Consider the following 18,783-nt stretch of genomic DNA (forward strand, 5'->3'; position numbering starts at 1 on the left):
CAGGAGGATGTCTCGAGCACTCCATATGGTGCTCGGTCTACGTAGTGCTCACAGTGCGAGGAACAGAGGGCGGCACTCAAAGAGTCTTAGACACCTGGAAAGATTGTAGAGGGCGGCACTTTTCGGTATAATATGACTGCACGCAAGACCAAATAGGTCTGAGTGTGAGTGAAAGCGTCGAGCAAAGCAGCCAGGGCTAGATGTTCTCCTAGGTGAGACACTGCCCTCTCGACAAACGCGAGAATACAGCTCCTTTCTCATATCTCGATGCCAACACCTCTGAGAGCGTCGACCGCCCAATCCGGCACTCCCTTGTCCGCAAAGTACTTCGCGAAGAAACTCCTGACAAACTCTGGGTATCGATCTTCGAGGATAGCGTTTCTCGCACGGCGCATCAGTGAGAGCAGATGGTGCACATTATGCATAGTCAATCTGTCCAAAGCTGGCATTAGCAGACTTGCTTTTCCTTGTGTGGCTTACACTGATGCTGGAACAAAAGGCAAAGGACCTACAAATGCGCGCCAACAGTCTCCTTGGCAGCAAGATGGTAGATGTACGCTCTGGAAATGCCCAGACCGCCGTCCTCTTTCGGCCGGCAGCAAGTACATGTGCAGTCTTCTTCGACCGGACCAAAGTCTTTAGCGTAGCGAGAATGCTTCAGATTAAGTACGCCGCAAGAGGTGATAGCATTGCCGAAGCGCTGTAGACCTCAACCGTCAGTCCGCTAGTCACCGAAAAGCATTGCAGACTGTAGCTGTCAATTGAGACTCACAGCAGTGCGTGTAGGCCATACGCAGTCGAACATATCTGCGCCAAGGGCCACTGCAACGACGATATCTTCTGGGTAGCCCTGGAAGATGGTGAGCGTAGACTCGGCGAGGTTAGCGATCATACGCACAATGCCCATCACATATCTTGGCTTTTGTTCTGGAAGTAAATCCGTGCACGTATCAACACTGAGCAGGTCAGTCATCACCCAAATGCGCCAATGCTACAGTCATGCTTACACTTTACAGAATTCCGACTTCGCTTCTCCGCCTGATAGCCCGCCTATGGCTATACCCGGCGTGTCTCGCTCGACCATGGCTTCGCAGCACTGTCTCCGTAAATCCAGGTCCAAGCCACCTTGAATAATACAGAACAGGTTCTGTCTCTCGGGATACTTGTGTGCGGCGATGCACCGGTCAAGCCATCTGACTGACCGCTCCATAGCCTCTTTCATACGAGCATGGTCGGGTGAGGTGGTTTGAATGACGTCGTCTAGTTGCATCATGATGTCCGACCCGATCGAATTCTGGAGGGACATTGAATGTTCTGGTGTGAGTAACCTTGCACATGGTTATCATTTCCCGTATCTGCTCGCAAACCGACCAACACGTACATTGGACTGCCATCATGTGGACTGAGGAACCTCACTCCCTCCTCGGTGATTTTGGCCAACTTGAGTAGTGAGACCATCTGGAACCTTGACACAAGCAGTCATAAATCAGCCATGTCGCTCCGCGTTGTTTGAGATGTGACCACCAACCCACCACTGTCGGTCAGGATGTTGTAATCCCATCCTTGCAGTTTATGGGCGCCTCCGATTGCGTCTAGCACGGCCTGTCCCGGCTTCAAGCCCAAATGATATGTGTTGTTCAAACATAATCTGCAGCCGGTCTCTTCAAGTTGTTCGGGGGTCAGTCCCTTCAGCGATGCCTGCGTCGCCACAGGCATGAACATGGGTAGTTCGACGGGGCCATGAGGCAGATGTAAAATCGAGGCGCGAGCCTTGGATGTCTAGACCAAGGACGGATTTGTCAATTTTGTTTGGGGGAACTGGTCACTCTGCGGATGGCATACCGAACATCGCGCTTTCAGGTCAAAGGTCAGGGCCGAGGGCTTCGTAGAAGTGGATGTGGAGGTGGACATGTTGGCGACCGGTCCAAATGCATAGGGACGGAATGAAAACGATGGCCTAAGGCTTGCGGCGGTGAGGATGTCAAATCGCAGGCTGGTTACTCGAGAGGCCAATTGCATATGAGGTCTTCTGCCGGAAATGCAGCCCGCCGCGAGTGGCACTGGGATGTATTTCTACACGTCAAATTGGCTGACGAGGTACTCACCAAACGTGGAGAGAGATGTAGCATGAGTAGAACAGAGTGTGAAAGGCACGCCTGGGTTGAAGTCTTGCAAAGTCGGAGGATTGTGTGAGAGACAAGTTTTAATTGGCGGAATACACGGAGCCCCGTCATTCGCCGTCCACAATACCGGGCCATGGTGTGGTATCATGGCACCCATGGCAATGCACGGAGTAACAATATTTCTTCTATCCAGACTGTTGTTGCACAACAGCTCAGGGTGCACAGCATTGATCTCCTGATGCTACATTACAACCTCTGGAATCTTTCCCGCACGGGTCAGGCATCGGGCGGTCAACGGACTGAAGCAGGCCCGTTTCGAGCCCTTCATCCTGCTAGAAGTAGAATCATGATGCGTCCGAAAGCTGATCTTGTGATTTTTCTATAGACCTGATGAGCGGTCAACAATTTGAAAGAGGACCGACATCTTTCGTGGTTGTCGGCAGAAGTCAACCCTTGTCTGCATCGCCGTCATACTTCCAAGCTAGTGTCTAGCATCCCCTTCGTTGAAGAAAAACAAAAGGAAAAATAAATGCCAACCCCATAGAAAACATTGCACTTGCACCGGTGCGTCGCCGTAACGCCATCGCTATGCTGATCCTTATACAACTACTTGACTTTTCCCCTGCCGTAGGGACAGGTAGGAAGAGAATCATAACATAGCTCTCCGCCCTCTCAATCTTCTTGACCTCCACAGTCCATCTGCCGACATGAAACACTTTGTGACAAGTACAGAATGGGTTGTAGGAGCATCAACGACCCCAACCACCTCCGTTTCCGCCCTGAGCTCCCTGTGGACGGCTGGAGGCAATGGAAGGACTGCGGAGTCTGGTGCATGCGACTTCGGCAACGTCTTCTTTTGCGTTGTTCAGGTACTGGCCATCGTACCAGTATCGAGCTGCGAGATTTTGTCCCTGGATCGTGACTGTGGCAGACCAAGCTGTACGTCCGCCTGATCCGGTGTTAGTCTATTGTCTGGTGCCGGGACGATGGAGAAACAGGAGGACCTGTGGAGATGATGGCTTACCGCGGCGGTCAGAGACAATGTTGAAGGCGGGAGTTGGAATTCTGAGTTTGCGGCATTCAGCTGTGCTCTGTCAGGGAACAGGATTTCTTGAGTGGTCCGCGGTAGGGAGCATCTTACCTGCAAGTTCCTCTTGCCAGGTATTGTGACTTTTCGTGGCCATGTTGATAAGATGAAGATCCTATCGTGGTAGAAAGGTGTGTTAAGAAGATAATTGCGCTTGGTGTTATGGTTGAAGAATGGACGACAAAAGACTGTTTCCGCCAGAGAAGTTGTTGTGAGTGAATCGCTGGTGGAAGGAGCTTGCGTGGTAAGTAAAAGGTGATCCTGTTGACTTCTTATATGCGGCCAACCCAGGTGACAGCTCACAACTCAGTGACAGACAACAAGCAAGCAACGGACATCGACATAACCACGAACGATGATGGATAGTTGCAGACACTTCCGCATTCGTGGACTCGTTCGCTTTGAAGTCACCAAGGCCGCATCATTCGACTAGGGCCGCAACAATTGACAGGCGTAGAAATAAACGGATGTTGTGTCTCCGTACAACACAGATTGAGATCTGAGATCTCGTGATACTGTGTGGTTGAGCAACGAAGGCCGCCCTGACATTGTCTATAGAAACGCCTAGGTTACACAGATGCGAAGGACATGCAAGGAGGCGAGGCGTCACAGCGTGGGTAGCGCATGGGATGGCAAAGGAAGCAAAGTAAAAAAACTTGAGGCCAACAGCCTCATCCAGCCAGAGGCCGCCAACGCATCAAAGACCCAGTATCGTACTTCCAGTGGGTAGGTCCGGCCCCAGGCAATGATATGCACGATGGCGTAGAGTACCTAGCTGTGGAAGCAATAAGCACTGAAGCAAAGCTGCTAGGAAGCTAGAAGCCCTGCGAATTTCCGGCACTGAATGCTCGAAGTGGGGGAGAAAAGTATGAAGCCGAAAAGCCAGTCGTGGCGGGATGCGCGATAGCGGAGCTGCACTCGGCCTGAATGGAGTATATTCCTCGCCCGTGGTCACAAAGAACACTCCAGAATGATACAAGAACTTGTAAGCGACCTTGCTGAATGTCTGTTTATAGTGGTCTCTTGGTCTCTTACAGGCTTGAAAGCGAGGCAGAAAGTACAATTGGTTGCTCCGTTTTCTCTTGTGCGTGGAAAAGAATGGTGTTGGGCAGCAACGAGCGGAACCCGCAGGCTCGGTCACGACATGTTGGGGCCTTCCCTATCCGCCTTGAGCTTTCGCGGAGAGGAGAAAGGTGGAAACAAAGTCGAAGTGGGCACTGGCATAGATTGTACTTGGAGAGCGAGCAGAGAACTACTCTGTCGAAAGCACAAGGCTAGATTGATAAGAAAGCTCAATCTCAATCTCAATCTCAATAGCCCAATTGGTAGATGCATTAGCGATTGAAGACCTGTTCGCATGAAGAAGAACAGTAGATTTGCGAGGAATCATCAGCACGATCCCACGTTGGGCACAGCGCAAACAAACCTTTCCGCTTAAGCGTTGCAGCAAAGGGGAGATGGAGTGATTCGATGTCGTAAATGGGAGCTGGGGTATGCAAAGGATTGCATAGCGGTGGGTGAAGTGAGCGATGCGATGGGTCGAAAATGGATGGAGAGCCAACGGCAATCGAGATGTGTTGTTTTCATGGTGGTTTTCGACAGAAGTGACGACCTAGCCACATGCCAAGCAGCTAGTCTTGTTATGGTCTAGTACATAAACAGACAATTATTGCTTGGCCGCCTCGACGTTGGGAGCTGATGAACCGGTTCACTCGGACCATCGTTGTAACCAGTAGAAGGACATTTGGTATTTGGTATACCCCTCTCATCTCTGTCGCCACATGGATCTATCATCACTGTGAGATGCCCTCACCAGCGCAATATACAACATGTCACCCCGCCACAATGTTGCCTACGCATCGCTGTTCGCGGGAGGCGGTGAGTCCTCTGAACTTCAGTGATGGATAAGTCACGCAGAGTCATCGTGTCAGTCTCATCACAGAAGTTAACTTGTGCATTCCGATTTCTGAGATGTCGTCCGAATGTGGGCTGCCCCCATCTCATGCAAGCCCAAGTACAGGTAGCTACGCGCATTTCCCGGCTAGCCATTTCCACGAGCAAAGGTCATCCAATTCGAGATCATGCAATAGCCCGGATCACCATCCCCGAAATCCCTATCAAGAATGCATAATATACACAATGGAAGTTGCATGTCGACAAAGGGACACATAAGAGTCCGCTACCCTCGGATTGTTCGAAAACCGTCTTCGCTCTGCATCCCACACCGCCACGACTTTGGTGTAACATCCCTCCAATAGGAAAATTCATCCTGCTTCTGTTTCAAGTGAAGGACATCACCCATTTGATCTGATGTGTGGTTCCTTCCAACTACGGGCGGTGAGTCTCGTGCCAGTGTCTTCTGATGCAATCGTCGGTGAGGACAATCAACCCAGTCGCAACGAGTACATCTCCAAGATCGCTCGAAATTTGTTTCTCCAGGATCCGCATACTGCACGGCGGTATCCAACTTCCCTGCCCAGCTTCTTTCCGAACTTGCTTCGGTGATAATCTGTCGGGCGTGATGTGAGCAATGCAAGCTCCGGTGTTTAAGTTGACCATTTCGAAAGAAAACACAGACTCCGAGCCGTCTTGGTAGACATTTCGTCTCCAGGTATATTTCTCGCCCCAATACTCAAAGTCGTATAGCTTGCCGTCACCACGACTACTGCGACTCAGCTCCACTTGTGCATAATTGGAGAACTCTATCCTGATGGTATCGGTAGGAACAGTGGCTTCGACATCTGCTTGAGTGGCGAGAAAATCGAGGTCATCCTCAGAGTCTTCTTCTCGCACCTCAGGACCACTCTTGGGTCGAGGTTTGTGGGGGAGCCCTTTAAAGCTCATTTTGCGGAATGCCATACTCAGTGGACGCTTCTTAGGTGTGGATGGAGCCTCGGCCGCAGGTCTCAGATATTTCCGTTTCGAACTGCAAAGTTCACGCCCCGACTGCCTCTGATACCGACGGAGTGAAAATTGACGGTCCGCAAGGTCATACATGCGCAAGTGGAACAGCGTCAGCTTCACCTTTCGACCCTGGGATACGGTAACTTCAGTGTCTGCGCGAAGGTTCAGATTGCCGTCTGGACTGGTATCGTCATGCTGAATCAATATTCTCCTTGTCGAGGGGAACAATTCTCCGAATTCTTTGGGCGTGCAAGCCATAGCATCGGGCTGATAGCAGATATGCCTCGCAAGAGGTAACAGACATTGACCTTTGGAGGACTCAGATTCCTTCTCTGGCGCAATGGTAGAAGCATACGTTTCGGCGGATGATCGTGGATCAGCCCTGTCTTGTTTTGCAGCGAGTGTTGGAAAATCGTCGATTTCATGTTCTTCGCACTCCTCATGATGCTTGACAATGGGTTTCGTATAGCTGTATGAAGTGTTGCTGGTGTATTGGGTGTGACTTGATCGGCCAGATAGATCGGACTCTTGACTGCGGCTTGACGCGGTGCTGGATGACGAGCAAGAGTCTTTTGCAGACCTCGACCGAACCAGATATCGTCGCGGCATGATGTTGCTTGTATCTGCTGGAGGAGAAAAGTGGATTAAAAGATGCCAGAGGATGTTTATGGGTGCAATTGTGGTTGTATGAGCTGGTAGACTAATATGTTTGATGGAAAGATTAGTGAGGAGTAGGTTGCATGGAAGCTATGCAAAATAAGCATCTTCAAGGCCATAACAGAAGGTACGAAATGTTTGCAGTGATTGGTGTATGGTGCCAAAAGACAACGGCCGACTGTGTCGACAACATCACTCCACAAAGGGACCGGCAAAGAGTGTGGAGGAAGAGAAGACCTCCTCGGCTCGAGCAAGCTGTCCGCTTGCACAGGCACCGATGGAGGCGCAGCATGGCTTCGTAATGATTTGCTGAGCGAGCATGCAAACTCCGAAAGCAACGTGTGAGGACGACACGGGTGTGGCCGGACTCAACCCGTTCGGAGCATTCTTTTTCTGGAAGTGTCTACAATCATATTTGGTGAGACGGAGAGAGCCAATGGAACAAGTCTTGACTGGTAGCAGAGCGACCTTGTTCAAGTGGCATGTTTGCTTCCACGCCACGAGACTCTGGTATTCGCCCATATCATCGCATGGAGCCCACCTCGCCTACTCTGTAGCTAGTGGCAAGTAGGAGGACTGGAGGACAGACCTCGAGGCTAGATAATAATCAGCGCTCTTCGTAGGTAACGGAGGATTATTCGCAAGCATCGTGGCAGATGCTCCTTGGGGTAGCAGTTAGAGCGCAAGCCCACTGTCAGACAGAAGGAAATTCCCACGAGAACGACCTGATGATCACCGGCATGGCTTCCCGTCGTTGGCTCGCTGGGCAGGCCTGGTGGCCCAACACACCGTTGAGAAATCCGCCGAATGATTATCACCCGATCTCGACGGTTGCATGATGCCATGTCAGACGGAATTTACTTTTCGCGTGACAGCAAGACAGCTACCAGTTAGCTACGAGCATGGTACGAGGGAGAGTTCCGGGGGCCAACGGCTCACTAAAGGAATTGCCGCACGCTATTGCTCGGTGGAGATTAGTGCCCGTGATGCCCGAACGTATAAATCAACCTAAAGCAAGAGAAGTCAGAAAACAGAAAACACTGCTGGCGTGGCACCACCCCATTGGCATGCCACGGCGATATTCGCTATCAATCTCCCACACGCTGCAATGTCTTGATCTCCGTCGGTTCCTGTCCTGCATCATGTGTGAGTGGACATGCCAAAGATGAACATGTGTTCGCGGAAAAATTCTGCTGGACCTGCGCGCCCGGCCCCATCAGATGTTCATTGACCACCACCATCATGCACAGTATCCCTCATCTTGGGCATCTCTTCGCATCATTTTATGACATTGGAGGTTCTTCTTTCTGTTCGATGCATCTGTCTCCACCGCCAAGGTGCTCCTCTATCCTCCCTCTTCCGTACGTACTGTTCTACGATGTCTGATTTAGTGGTTTCATCATAATCTTGCTGGATGAGGCGTGATCCAGTTGATCACGTTCGAAGCAACGCTGCAGGATGAGATAGGCTGCATCACCATGATCACCATGATCTCCATGGCACGCTACGGTTCGCCCCGGCCAACGGTCTACCGATCGACGCTGAATTCTGAAGACCGTTCTCCCGTGTACCTGACTACATCCAGCTCATCACATTGCATGCGTTCTCTTACTGGACGAAAGTCACCTCTTTTTACCGACGCCAGCTCGAATTCATGCACGATTTACAGCTCAAGCTCAGAATACGGGGTGGTTGGAGATGGGGTGCAACAAGGACAAGGAGCAGCCCTCAATTGCTTCGGCTAAACAGTCCATGCCTCGATCCCGAAAGTCTCTGTACCACGCTTCGCTGCGTGGCTTGTCTGTTGTCCAATAAATCCCTTCTCGAGCGTCCTTGAATGGTCTTATGCGATAGTTGGCCGTCAGAATTTCTTTTTCCTGTCTTCGAAACAGCGTACTTATGTTTCAAGGCTCGCGGCATGCTCATTTGTGCACCAACCGGGCCCCGAAATGCAGCTTTCAGCGCGTCCGCCCGCAAGCCTCCCCGAAAAAAAGCCTGACATGGCTGTCTTCGATCTGTGGTCCATTGGATGGTCTTCTATTCCGTCCCGTCGATATCACGACTGGTCCAGGGTGACAGCTTTATCAATGAGTCAACAGAATTGGCGCTATTCGCCGCGATATGCTGTGTAGCTGTGTATGGCTGAGGAACCCCATGTTAACTCCACAAAAAGCACAAAGGGTCAATCTTGTGGTGGTGCATTGAAGCCTATTGGCGTCCTCTATGAAAGAAAGTCCGATTCAGCCTACATCATTGCAGGTTCTGGGCATGGCCATATAGGCTGAAGTCAATGAACTCCGCGCTGGATTTCCTCAAGCGTGGGCCACCGAAGCATATCCGCGAGTGTCTGAGAAGCCGACTTGCAGTTGCACAATATTGTTTGTGATTAGAAACCTAACACTTTCACCATTGTCGGTCGAATCAAAGCCCTAGCCCAGGACAAACGGCGATCAAGAACTGCATGCACTCCTTCCTGTCTTACACCATGCCCCATAGCGGCCGGGGTAATTCGATCTCTCGACCAAGCTCAACTCCTCGGCCCAAGAATCCTCTGGCTCTATGATCGACGCCGACATATGCCTCTCTCCGTTTTTCCTCTCCTCCGACGTCACGCGTTACACTCCAGGTTCTCAAGCCATAATAGTTTCCGACGCAGTGTACGAGCCAACGCGCGAAGGCAGCTCCCTTGTCATTGTCCAGGCCCTCGAATACCATTTTCTCGGAGCTGATCGTCTCGTCCGGCTCTTCATTTTTCTGTCTCGGCTTCTTACCCGGAGAGTCGAGCATGGCACCATTCCTGCCAATGAAGACAATCTCCTCATCCTCTTCACTATCGCTTAATAAAGGTACATCGTGAAGTCCGTCCTCCCTAAGCCTGGCCTCTCTTTCATTCCATTTCTGCACGAAAGCCCGCACAGTCTCTTCCAAGTCCTGAAGCAGGCCCTTGGCGGCTTTTGCACGCTTCAGTCTCGCTCTGACTTCCTTGGGGATGCTGATAGCCGCTTCTTCCATGGGACTCATGCCCGTGCTTCTCTTTCCTCGCGATCTTGTGCTATTTTTCCGGCCCTTGAGCTTGGCCTCGACGGCGCGCTGGAACTCGGCAGCATCCCACAATGGCGCAAGGTAGTATGGGACAGTGCGTCGCGGGTAAGTCGGACGGACCTCGAAATCAGAAGGCAGGGGTGGTTCAGCCCAGGGGTTCGATAGTAGGCGAGCTGTCGACCTAATTAGCTTGGACACAGTTATCTCCTCAGCGTGTGGGTTTTACCATTCTCCCATCGTCGACGCTGCCGCGAGCCTTCTTTGCCCTTGAGCAGAGCCTCGCGGCGCTCGATACTGTCACGACGTAGAATTTTACGCTCGGTGTAGACGGCAGACGTGGACACAGCAGAGCGAGTGGTGGCGTCGAGAGGAACGGATATGCGGACAGTCGTGCCAGTCACCGGTCGTGGGGCCGTTGTAGGCGTTATCGAGACATTTTCCATCTGCTGCGTGATCCAGTCGGCGGTCGATGCAACTTCTGGTGCTGGTGCTGTGGCCTCAGCGGACGACAGTATCGGGACTACTGCCATGGTGTATCTGATATGGCTGACTATGACGCGTTGTGGCGAGCTACGTTGACGGATTAATGAGGTACTCTTTGTACGAAGAACCCCTTTCTTTGCACTCGAGACTCGGGGACTAAGGAGTAATGAGAAAAGAAGCTTGAATGTGTGGCAGAAGATGAAGGTCTACGAGTCGCAAGAAATGGGGATGAGGGTGAGGATACACCCTATCGGCGAGTACCTCGTCGGAGTCTGACTTCCCGACGAATTACGATAAGCGAGCGTGCCACATGTATGAGTCAAACCAGACCCATGATCAAAGCCTCGAAAAATGAGAATTCTGAGATGGAATTTGTAGAGCGTATTGTTGCGTACATGACTCACTCTACGGACGTCTTTCTTGTCTTATGTTAACGAAGTTGAATGTGGTCCAAGTTACCCACGTTTGTGAGGTATCTCGCATGCGCCGGGCTCCGTTGAAACAGTTCAAGGGCCCGTTCTTATCCGTCTCGTCGTCACTGGCGTTGCCTGCGCTTTCTTGTAAACCCCATGTTCCTCAGCCATTCCCCTTGTAAAAGCATAACACATCCTCCTCCAGTTGTTCTATTACCCTCTTTATTGTCACTACTCTAGATATGAAGTGCCACAACTTCCTAGTGCTTGCGGCCTCGATCGCTGTGGTCTCGGCGCTGTCCGTCGACACTAACTACCAAAAGGTGGTTATTGAGGACAAGCAACGTATAACACAAGGACAATGCTTGATTGAGCTGAGTCCTGGAGAGACAAGATGGGTCACGGAAGACGATAAATGGGATTTGAAGCGGGTACGATACCACCAAGCCCTGGAGTGCATACAGTGACTTAACGTGGTTGCATCTAGCATGGGGTTCAATTCATGGACATCACTGAAAATGGACACACCTATCCATATGTCATTTCTCAGGAAGGCGAGACGAGTCGAATTACCTATCCCTCTAAAGCGCAGTACAACAAGACGGTGAAGTCACTGGTAAAAGGATTGGATAAAGATAATATGCGCAAGCACCTGGAGGGACTCACCTCGTTCCACACTCGATACTACAAGAGCCAGTACGGCATTGATGCAGCTACCTGGCTATACGAGCAGATCAATGAGACCATCTCAGGCTCGGGTGCGTTTGACTACGGCGCTACCTTGAACAAGTTCAATCATCCGTGGGGCCAGTTCAGTATCATTGCTCGGCTACCGGGAAAGACCAATCATACAGTTGTGATTGGAGCACACTTGGACAGTATCAATCTGTTCTTGCCGTCCATTCTCGCAGCGCCAGGGGCCGACGACGACGGCAGTGGCACGGTGACGATATTGGAGGCTCTTACGGCCCTCCTTCAGTCCCACGATATCATCAAGGGCAAGGCTGAAAATACCATCGAGTTCCACTGGTACTCGGCTGAAGAGGGCGGTCTTCTGGGCAGTCAGGCGATCTTCAAGTCATACCATGAGAGCGGGAAATCCATCAAAGCTATGATTCAGCAGGACATGACCGGCTACGTGGCCCAGACGTTGGCACATGGCAAGCCCGAGTCGGTTGGAGTCATCACGGACTATGTCAATGCGGACCTGACCGAGTTCATCAAAGAAATCATCACGACATACTGCGATATCCCATACACGCTGACCAAGTGCGGCTATGCATGCTCGGACCATGCTTCTGCCAGCAAGTATGGATATCCATCGGCGTTTGTGATCGAGTCGGATTTTGAGTACTCTGACAAGAAGATACATACCACCGAGGATCTGATCAAGTACCTGAGCTTTGATCACATGTTGCAGCATGCGAAGATGACTTTGGGTTTTGCATACGAGGCTGCTTTTGCAAAGTTTTGAGGGCCCCAGATGTTGTTGACAATGGACTAGATGTCCCAGACGGCGTTGGGGTTGGCCATAGGATTTCATGGGTCTTGCAGACAGTATTACTACCTTGATACCCAGGCATATATACGCACCGTGATTCTGATCTCCTCTGATGGTCTTGATTGGCCCTGGAACTTAGCTGCAGTGACTGGGTTTTGCTTGCATGTTGACCATCAACCCATCGAGGCCATGTTACCTTGTGTGCCTTGTCCTGCTTGTGTCTGCTATGTGACGTAATTGTTCCCCGCAAATTCGAGGTCCAAGTTGAATGTCGATTTGCTGCGGCTTGCAACTCCAAGTCACTGATCACCCACCATCACCCTCTTTGAAGCCGTTGTTGTCTCGCTAAACAAACTTGAACAATCACGAGAACACTCTGACCCAGCTTGCTTTTTAGGCAGCAACTAGGCAGTATATCCACCAAGTCCTCCCCTCTGCCGCGAAGCCGGTTTTCTTCATTCCTCCCAGCGAGAGATACTGTGTGGTAGCCACTACTGTGATACTTCAAACATCTATTTGACTGAAATCCATCGACCACATATCAAATCGAGTCATTCTTTGCATCCAAGATGGCGAATTGTTCGCGCCCGCTCTCTTGTCTCAATGCAGCTCTAGCTAACCAGCTTCCCAGGGAATCCGTTCGCCAAACGCGAGGAATTCACCAAGAACCACCTCATTGCCTACAAAATCCTCACCATCGTTTCCTGGCTTCTCCTGGTCATCGTTGGAGCCTATTATACCTTCTCTCGCCCGGCGGATTGCGGGCACAAACATCTCTGCCACACAATATGGGGACAAAACAGCCATAGACGGACACCTTTCAGCTTGAATTCGGTAGTAACCAGCATCTACTGGGTGGTCATTTTGATCCTGCAGGCACACTATGTCCGCTATCTGTGGAGCGCAGACAAGGCGTTCGTCACGAGTGCTGCCAATGTTGGAAGCCACTTCATCTTCGTATGTTCATGGACTCTCTTCTGAGCCGATGCGCTGACAAGACGCGTACAGCACAATCTCCTCACCTTTGGCTTCATAATGCTGTGGGTCCGAGGCCATTTCTGGCAGGGCGAGCTGCTCCTGATTGTCAACTTGTTCAACCTTACCCTCTTGTATTTCGGCCACCCCACGACTCCTCTGTTCATTCACCTGCCTGTCGTCTCTGCGCCTCTGGCCTGGAATTACGTTGCAATCCTCTGGGATGGGGCAGCCATGGTCAACGCTCATACTTTGCCCGCCAGAATCGTGGCCAATATCTTCATCTGGGGTATTCTAGTGCTTGGAGGCTTCTTCCTTTTGACTTTCAAGGACTATACCATGGGTCTTGAGTTAGCAGTGCTTTCACTAGGTGAGCATGACTCTTTCCTAGATTTCAATAATCCAAGACTGACCATATATTATAGCGCTTGCCATCGGACAGGTTGGGACACATGTCATTGCTCTACAGTGGATTTTCGCCTTCGTCATTGCTGGATGTTTGCTGGTCATGTCGCTACTCATTGGAGCTCCAAAATTGTTTGGCCAAGACAGAAGTATTCGACAGGAAGGTGCCATTGTCAGCGAGGACCGAGAACGGGCACCACTTCTGAGCGATCAATGAACGGATCATGGTTTCTCCGCTTTGCGCTTTGCGTTGAACTTGGAGCAAAGGGACATCATCAAAGCCTCAAGATAAGGCTAACAAAGCGAATTTCCGTTTTTGCATGGCCTGGACATGTACTGCATTCGTATTGCGGGTCGTTCTGGGAGGGATCTGGAGAGTATTATCAAATGGACTGTCGTCAATGATTTGTTTGATTGTCGTTTGAGGTTATCTTCCTGCTTGATGTTGGCAAGCTAACACGTAACAAGGCAGGGGAGGGAGTCTGGTGCATTATGACCTAGGAAAGTGCTAGTGCCCTGGACAATAGAATATGACACGTTTGCTGCGATGTGGATGTCGATGTCTTCTTTCACGGAACTAGAGGCGGATGAGCTTATAATCCAGCATCGACCACTGACATGCGTGGGTTGTTCTGTTTCTTTGTCGGTAGAGGACCGAACCCGTGGTTGCCTTGCGCCTTGTTCCACAAGCCAAAGATTAATGTCAAACGCACCAGTCATGGTTCCCCTACTCAACTTAAGAACCGAATGTACGCCCAATTCAGATATGAGAGGCCCTCAGGCCGGTTGCGCATAAAAGGATTCTGCCGCCGCTTCTCTCACGACGCTGTTTTTGTACCTGACCACCAACAACGGGCAATTCACTCTTTCTACAGTAACGACTCACTTTCTTTTCACCATGCCGAACGATTTCCCTCCCCTTCATCTCTTCGGTTCCTTGCCTGAATTCGATTCGATCGACCCGGAGAATCTTCAGGCCTTACATGATTCGTGGAAGAATTTTGTTAGCATGAATTTGGCTGGCATGTCATTTCCAGCCTCACAACCACCTTTGACCAGCACAGCAGCGTCAACGGCATCAACTTCACCACCATCGCTGGTATCGTTGTCTGAGGACATGCTAGCTGCCCATGCTCAATATCTTGGTCAGGATCCGACAAGCCCGGCCTTCACCTCAGACCGGGACGACGACAAACCTGTCACTTACAGCACGGCTCTACAAACTCAAGAACCTGAAGCGGACGCAATCCACCCAGACATTGACCGCACCGATGTTGTCAACCTGTCACGCCTCATTGCCCTCTTCCAATCCGGCTGGACGCTCTCACGCGGTCATGGCCCTCGCAACAACGACTTCTGCCTTTGGTGCCGTGGTCCGATGACTGAGCATACGGAGATTCTCATCCACGACTGCGGTCCCAATACCAGCGCTAAGTGCAACAACGCTTGGCCAGCGAGCTGTTTCCTGCAATCAGTCGTCAACTTCGAGATAGACAAGGCCGGCACCCGAGTCCTACGCTGCCCCATGTGTCGCGCCGAGATCTTCAACGCTCACCGCTTGAAACGCGACCCGCGTATGCAAGATTTCCAACACCCTACGTATGAGGTCGTCCCTGCGCATATCCGTGTTCTCCTATTCGGTGCCCGTCTCGCGCTTCAATACGCCAAAGAGCATGGCAGTCGACCACTGTTCTTCATGGAACGTGCCGAAGTTGCAAAGTTGGCCATGCTAGGCAGGAACTCGGTCGTTTTTAGGCAGGTGGATGCCCTGAAGCACCCCGAGCGCGGTGAAGACCACTTTGTCACCTTGTGGCTGGTGATCGACTGGGGTAACAACGAGTATCGAATGACGCCATACCTTTCTACACCGAATATCGTGCCTGAGATGCTGCGTGAACGTATATCGCCCCTCCAAGGCATTAGGTTTATGACAGCTCAAGAGGTGGAACATGAAGCGGCGGTGAAAGGCGGTTTGGCCGAGGCGGTCGCCGCATTCATGCCAGACTTGCACGATGAGAGTATCAAGGAGATGGTGCATGGCGGTAAGCAGGAGCTTTTGATGATCATAGAGCAATGGGTGTCCTCTGCCAGGGACGAGGAGGCAAGAGAGCGCTGCAAGGCAATGTTTGTACAGTTGACGAAAGCGTTTGGGATTTGTATGCCCCAGGACGAGACTAAGAGTGCACAGATAAGGGAGAACCAGGTTGCCGACCAGGATGGGGATGTGGAGATGACGCAAGAGGAGTACGAGGATAGCATTCAGCATACGCACATGGAGACGGATGACGACGAAGACGAAGACGACGACTCTTGGGCCGAATGAAGCGTGTCAATATTGGAATTTTTGGGCTGGTGACAACAGGGCCAGGCGGGTTCTACAAGCGCTGTTGGGAGTAAATGGGGTTTGCAAGGAAACCTGTGCTTCGATATCAGGGTGATATCAGCATGGGGAATACCAGTCCCTAGGTAATATTGCATGGAGTATGGATGCGCTACAAGCTCGAAGCAGAGATTGCTCGCTTGTTCCGGAGTAAGGGGGCCTGATGCTAGTAGATAACGGCCACGTGAACGGCTAAAGCGAATGATATTGCATTGGATGATCAGGGAGACGAGTACGGACTACTAATACTAGTATTGAGATTTCTATGTCGCCATATATACTGTAAAGGCCACATCCTGGTATAGCCTGGCAAGCTGATCGATCATCAATCAGTGATTCAGTGGTCACTTCCGCCTTCTCCTTCCACCCTCGCAATTTCATCCCAGGCTAGCAGAAGAAGCCGGGAAAGCCTTTAAAGTAGTTCATGATATGGCGCATAGGACCGCGGCTCGAACCCTGCCTCCTAAGTAAGGCCCTCCTCATGCCAACGAACTTGAAGTCTTCGCGAGCCTTTGGAAGAAGAGATCCACAAAAATGAGGAAATTCAACATCCAAGCCAGGCGGGGGAGACAACCCCGCGTCGTCGGCCAGGCCGGCCTCAGTCATGCCAGGAATGTACGTAGTATACCCCCCCGGTGATGCTGCGAGGTCTCATGCAGGTTATTGCTTCTGGGGAGGAGTGGGCGCCGGAGAGAAAGGGAACCCCACCGTCCCAGATATGTACACACCGCAAGAAGAGTGAGTGTCCCGGGTTGTGTTCCTGGGGGCTACCTGGGCAGGTTTACCGTCCGTTGTGTACGATTGTTGGCAGAAAATCGAGGGGTTTGAGATATCGAGGTTGGGTCTAGACGGGGCAGCGCGGCGGGTGAGGTACAGAATACCCTGATCTGAGTTGAGGGGCAGCGGGGCGAGGTAGAATGTCTGAGTTGGACGGGCGTGGCCAGAGCGAGTCCCGTCAAGGAGAGAAGAGAAGAGATGGCGGGCATCGGTGAGCTCGCACACTTTGAAGACAGAAAGACGGCACTGTTTCCGTGGTGAGCTGGTTTGAGCATGTCTAGCGGAGACGATCTCCCCTCGCGCCGGATACTGAATGGCCGTCTCTCGCCTTCGTGAAACTCGTGTCGAGAGCCTTTGCTAAAGCATAAATTGCCTTGAGGAGCGGTGTTTTGACGCCCTTCTCCTCGGCTATCCGGAGGGTATTCCCAACGATGGCGTCGACTTCCATGTTTCGACCTGCCAGTGCGTCCGCAAGCATACTCGGCTGTACGCCGGGCAGAGAGCGTGCTTTTGCGCGGCCGAGCTGGTGGTCAACTTTCGATTCGGAAATGACGGGGTATCCAGCGGCTTGGGCGACTGAGGCGATCTCGAGCATGATCTGCCTGACGACGTCAGTCGCTTCGGAGGAGGAGTGCATGAATTGTACGTCGCGGCTGCGCGAGAGAGCACATATTGGGTTCCAGGAGGCATTGACGAGGAGTTTGCTCCATCGCTCGGACTGGACGTCCTCGTGGACGTGGGCTGTGCCGCCGCCAGAACCGAGCAAAGAGGCGAATGACTCGGCACGGGACGTGTGGGCTTCTGGTGCTTTTGCTGGATATGTGCCGATGTGAAGGCGTTCTACCTCGCCATGCGAGATGGTACCAGGGGAGGTCTGGGTCGCGGGGAGGTAGACGACACAGCTGAGGAGCGGGTTGTTGGGGAATTTTGATACGTAAATATCTTCTACGGCAATGCCGTTCTGGATGACGGCGATGGTGGTGTTTGACGAAACGGCTGGGGCGATTTGATCGGGGATGGATGGTGTGCTGGGGATGGCTTTGGCAGTTACGACGACATAGTCGAACGGCTTGCCTCCTGATCGAGAGACTGCCTCGTCGACTGTGCGGACGATTTGAGGTCGGACGTTGAGATTTTGTCCAAAGAGGCTCGAATTGATGGTGAAGCCCTGGGATGATGCGACTTCGTAGTTCGAGCGGCAGACGGTAAAGACGTTCTCGGGAGATACAGCTCGACAGAAGATGTAGGCATATACGGCGCCTATACTACCCGTTCCGAAAATGAGGATTCGAGGTGACATGTCTGCGCTGAGAAGTGTTAGTAGAGGACTACTGTGGTATGTGCGAAGGCCGATGGATGTATGAAGATGTCATATCAATTGTGGCAACTCTTAGATGGAGTGCGCAAGACGGAGATCCGGGGAAACAGCCGACCGGCAATCGACCGCTTGATAAGGAATCGCGGTGAGGATGGAAATGGAGGCATAGCTCAACACAAAGGAGAAGAAGATGGACGTCGGGAGCCCTGCAGAGGAACAAAATGGCTACCTTGTTGTGGATGGACGTAAGGGTTCAGATCTTGCGATGGCAGCCGTGGAGAAAGCCCGACCTTTCATTGACTTTTGAGACTTTCGAAGAGGAACAGATAGAGCTGGGCGAGAAGGTGATGTTCGAAAACGTTGCTGGCATTTGATCTGTTGTGACAGAATTCTGCTTCGTTGGACCTTTGGCCGACACACTTGGCCTGTAAGCAGCTGCCGACGCGGCCGATAAAGAGAGAAGTTCATCTCTTAGGTGGGATACTGTAAGCAAACATCCTCGCTGATACTCCGTATCGACGTAGCTCTTTAAACGGTTACGCAGAAGTGGTTGGGAGACAGCGAACACTCTAGCAATTTGTACGGCTGAAAGAGTCGGAATTCGTGATATTTTCTTCTGAGTATCCGTAAGGGCAGATAGGAATGAAGCTCTTCGTGCACCGGATAGAGTACGAGGACATACCTGACATACAGTAGTACTTTTGGCGACTCTCTTGCT

General features: G+C 51.6%; 8 protein-coding genes across 10 annotated transcripts; 3 read left to right on the plus strand and 5 right to left on the minus strand.

Annotated features, from left to right (window-relative positions):
- Window positions 1–114: 114 nt before the first annotated feature.
- PV05_04754 lies at window positions 115–2,120 on the minus strand. Of its 2 annotated transcripts, XM_013461192.1 has the most exons (8): window positions 1,843–2,120; window positions 1,529–1,779; window positions 1,382–1,465; window positions 1,008–1,328; window positions 899–956; window positions 773–850; window positions 513–700; window positions 115–432 (listed from the first exon to the last, which is right to left on the minus strand). In XM_013461192.1, the coding sequence occupies exons 1-8, from the start codon at window positions 2,017–2,019 to the stop codon at window positions 258–260; spliced, it is 1,332 nt and encodes a 443-aa protein (XP_013316646.1). In that variant the 5' UTR covers window positions 2,020–2,120; the 3' UTR covers window positions 115–257. The 2 variants fall into 2 exon arrangements, with proteins under 2 accessions (XP_013316646.1, XP_013316647.1); XM_013461193.1 differs by having other exon boundaries at window positions 1,529–2,120.
- A 433-nt stretch (window positions 2,121–2,553) lies between these two features.
- On the minus strand, window positions 2,554–3,557 carry PV05_04755 (uncharacterized protein). The gene is made up of 3 exons (XM_013461194.1): window positions 3,265–3,557; window positions 3,148–3,207; window positions 2,554–3,072 (listed from the first exon to the last, which is right to left on the minus strand). Exons 1-3 carry the CDS (start codon window positions 3,305–3,307, stop codon window positions 2,873–2,875), a joined length of 303 nt encoding a protein of 100 aa, XP_013316648.1. The 5' UTR covers window positions 3,308–3,557; the 3' UTR covers window positions 2,554–2,872.
- A 1,281-nt stretch (window positions 3,558–4,838) lies between these two features.
- On the minus strand, window positions 4,839–7,118 carry PV05_04756 (uncharacterized protein). Its single transcript, XM_013461195.1, has one exon. It carries the CDS (start codon window positions 6,721–6,723, stop codon window positions 5,539–5,541), a length of 1,185 nt encoding a protein of 394 aa, XP_013316649.1. The 5' UTR covers window positions 6,724–7,118; the 3' UTR covers window positions 4,839–5,538.
- Window positions 7,119–8,967: 1,849 nt separating this feature from the next.
- PV05_04757 (uncharacterized protein) lies at window positions 8,968–10,516 on the minus strand. Its single transcript, XM_013461196.1, has 2 exons — window positions 10,040–10,516; window positions 8,968–9,986 (listed from the first exon to the last, which is right to left on the minus strand). Exons 1-2 carry the CDS (start codon window positions 10,341–10,343, stop codon window positions 9,250–9,252), a joined length of 1,041 nt encoding a protein of 346 aa, XP_013316650.1. The 5' UTR covers window positions 10,344–10,516; the 3' UTR covers window positions 8,968–9,249.
- A 134-nt stretch (window positions 10,517–10,650) lies between these two features.
- On the plus strand, window positions 10,651–12,393 carry PV05_04758 (uncharacterized protein). Its single transcript, XM_013461197.1, has 2 exons — window positions 10,651–11,140; window positions 11,197–12,393. The coding sequence occupies exons 1-2, from the start codon at window positions 10,952–10,954 to the stop codon at window positions 12,181–12,183; spliced, it is 1,176 nt and encodes a 391-aa protein (XP_013316651.1). The 5' UTR covers window positions 10,651–10,951; the 3' UTR covers window positions 12,184–12,393.
- Window positions 12,394–12,779: 386 nt separating this feature from the next.
- Window positions 12,780–13,807, plus strand: PV05_04759 (uncharacterized protein; the record flags this gene model as incomplete). Its single annotated transcript, XM_013461198.1, has 4 exons — window positions 12,780–12,789; window positions 12,842–13,167; window positions 13,219–13,555; window positions 13,611–13,807. The coding sequence occupies 4 exons, from the start codon at window positions 12,780–12,782 to the stop codon at window positions 13,805–13,807; spliced, it is 870 nt and encodes a 289-aa protein (XP_013316652.1).
- Window positions 13,808–14,488: 681 nt separating this feature from the next.
- Window positions 14,489–15,913, plus strand: PV05_04760 (uncharacterized protein; the record flags this gene model as incomplete). Its single annotated transcript, XM_013461199.1, has 1 exon — window positions 14,489–15,913. One exon carries the CDS (start codon window positions 14,489–14,491, stop codon window positions 15,911–15,913), a length of 1,425 nt encoding a protein of 474 aa, XP_013316653.1.
- A 299-nt stretch (window positions 15,914–16,212) lies between these two features.
- Window positions 16,213–18,734, minus strand: PV05_04761. 2 transcript variants are annotated; one of them, XM_013461201.1, is made up of 2 exons: window positions 18,356–18,734; window positions 16,213–18,054 (listed from the first exon to the last, which is right to left on the minus strand). In XM_013461201.1, the coding sequence occupies exons 1-2, from the start codon at window positions 18,433–18,435 to the stop codon at window positions 17,025–17,027; spliced, it is 1,110 nt and encodes a 369-aa protein (XP_013316655.1). In that variant the 5' UTR covers window positions 18,436–18,734; the 3' UTR covers window positions 16,213–17,024. The 2 variants fall into 2 exon arrangements, with proteins under 2 accessions (XP_013316655.1, XP_013316654.1); XM_013461200.1 differs by having other exon boundaries at window positions 18,295–18,734.
- Window positions 18,735–18,783: the final 49 nt, after the last annotated feature.

The sequence above is a fragment of the Exophiala xenobiotica genome (genome assembly GCF_000835505.1).
Source record: "Exophiala xenobiotica strain CBS 118157 unplaced genomic scaffold supercont1.3, whole genome shotgun sequence".
Classification (NCBI taxonomy): domain Eukaryota; kingdom Fungi; phylum Ascomycota; class Eurotiomycetes; order Chaetothyriales; family Herpotrichiellaceae; genus Exophiala; species Exophiala xenobiotica.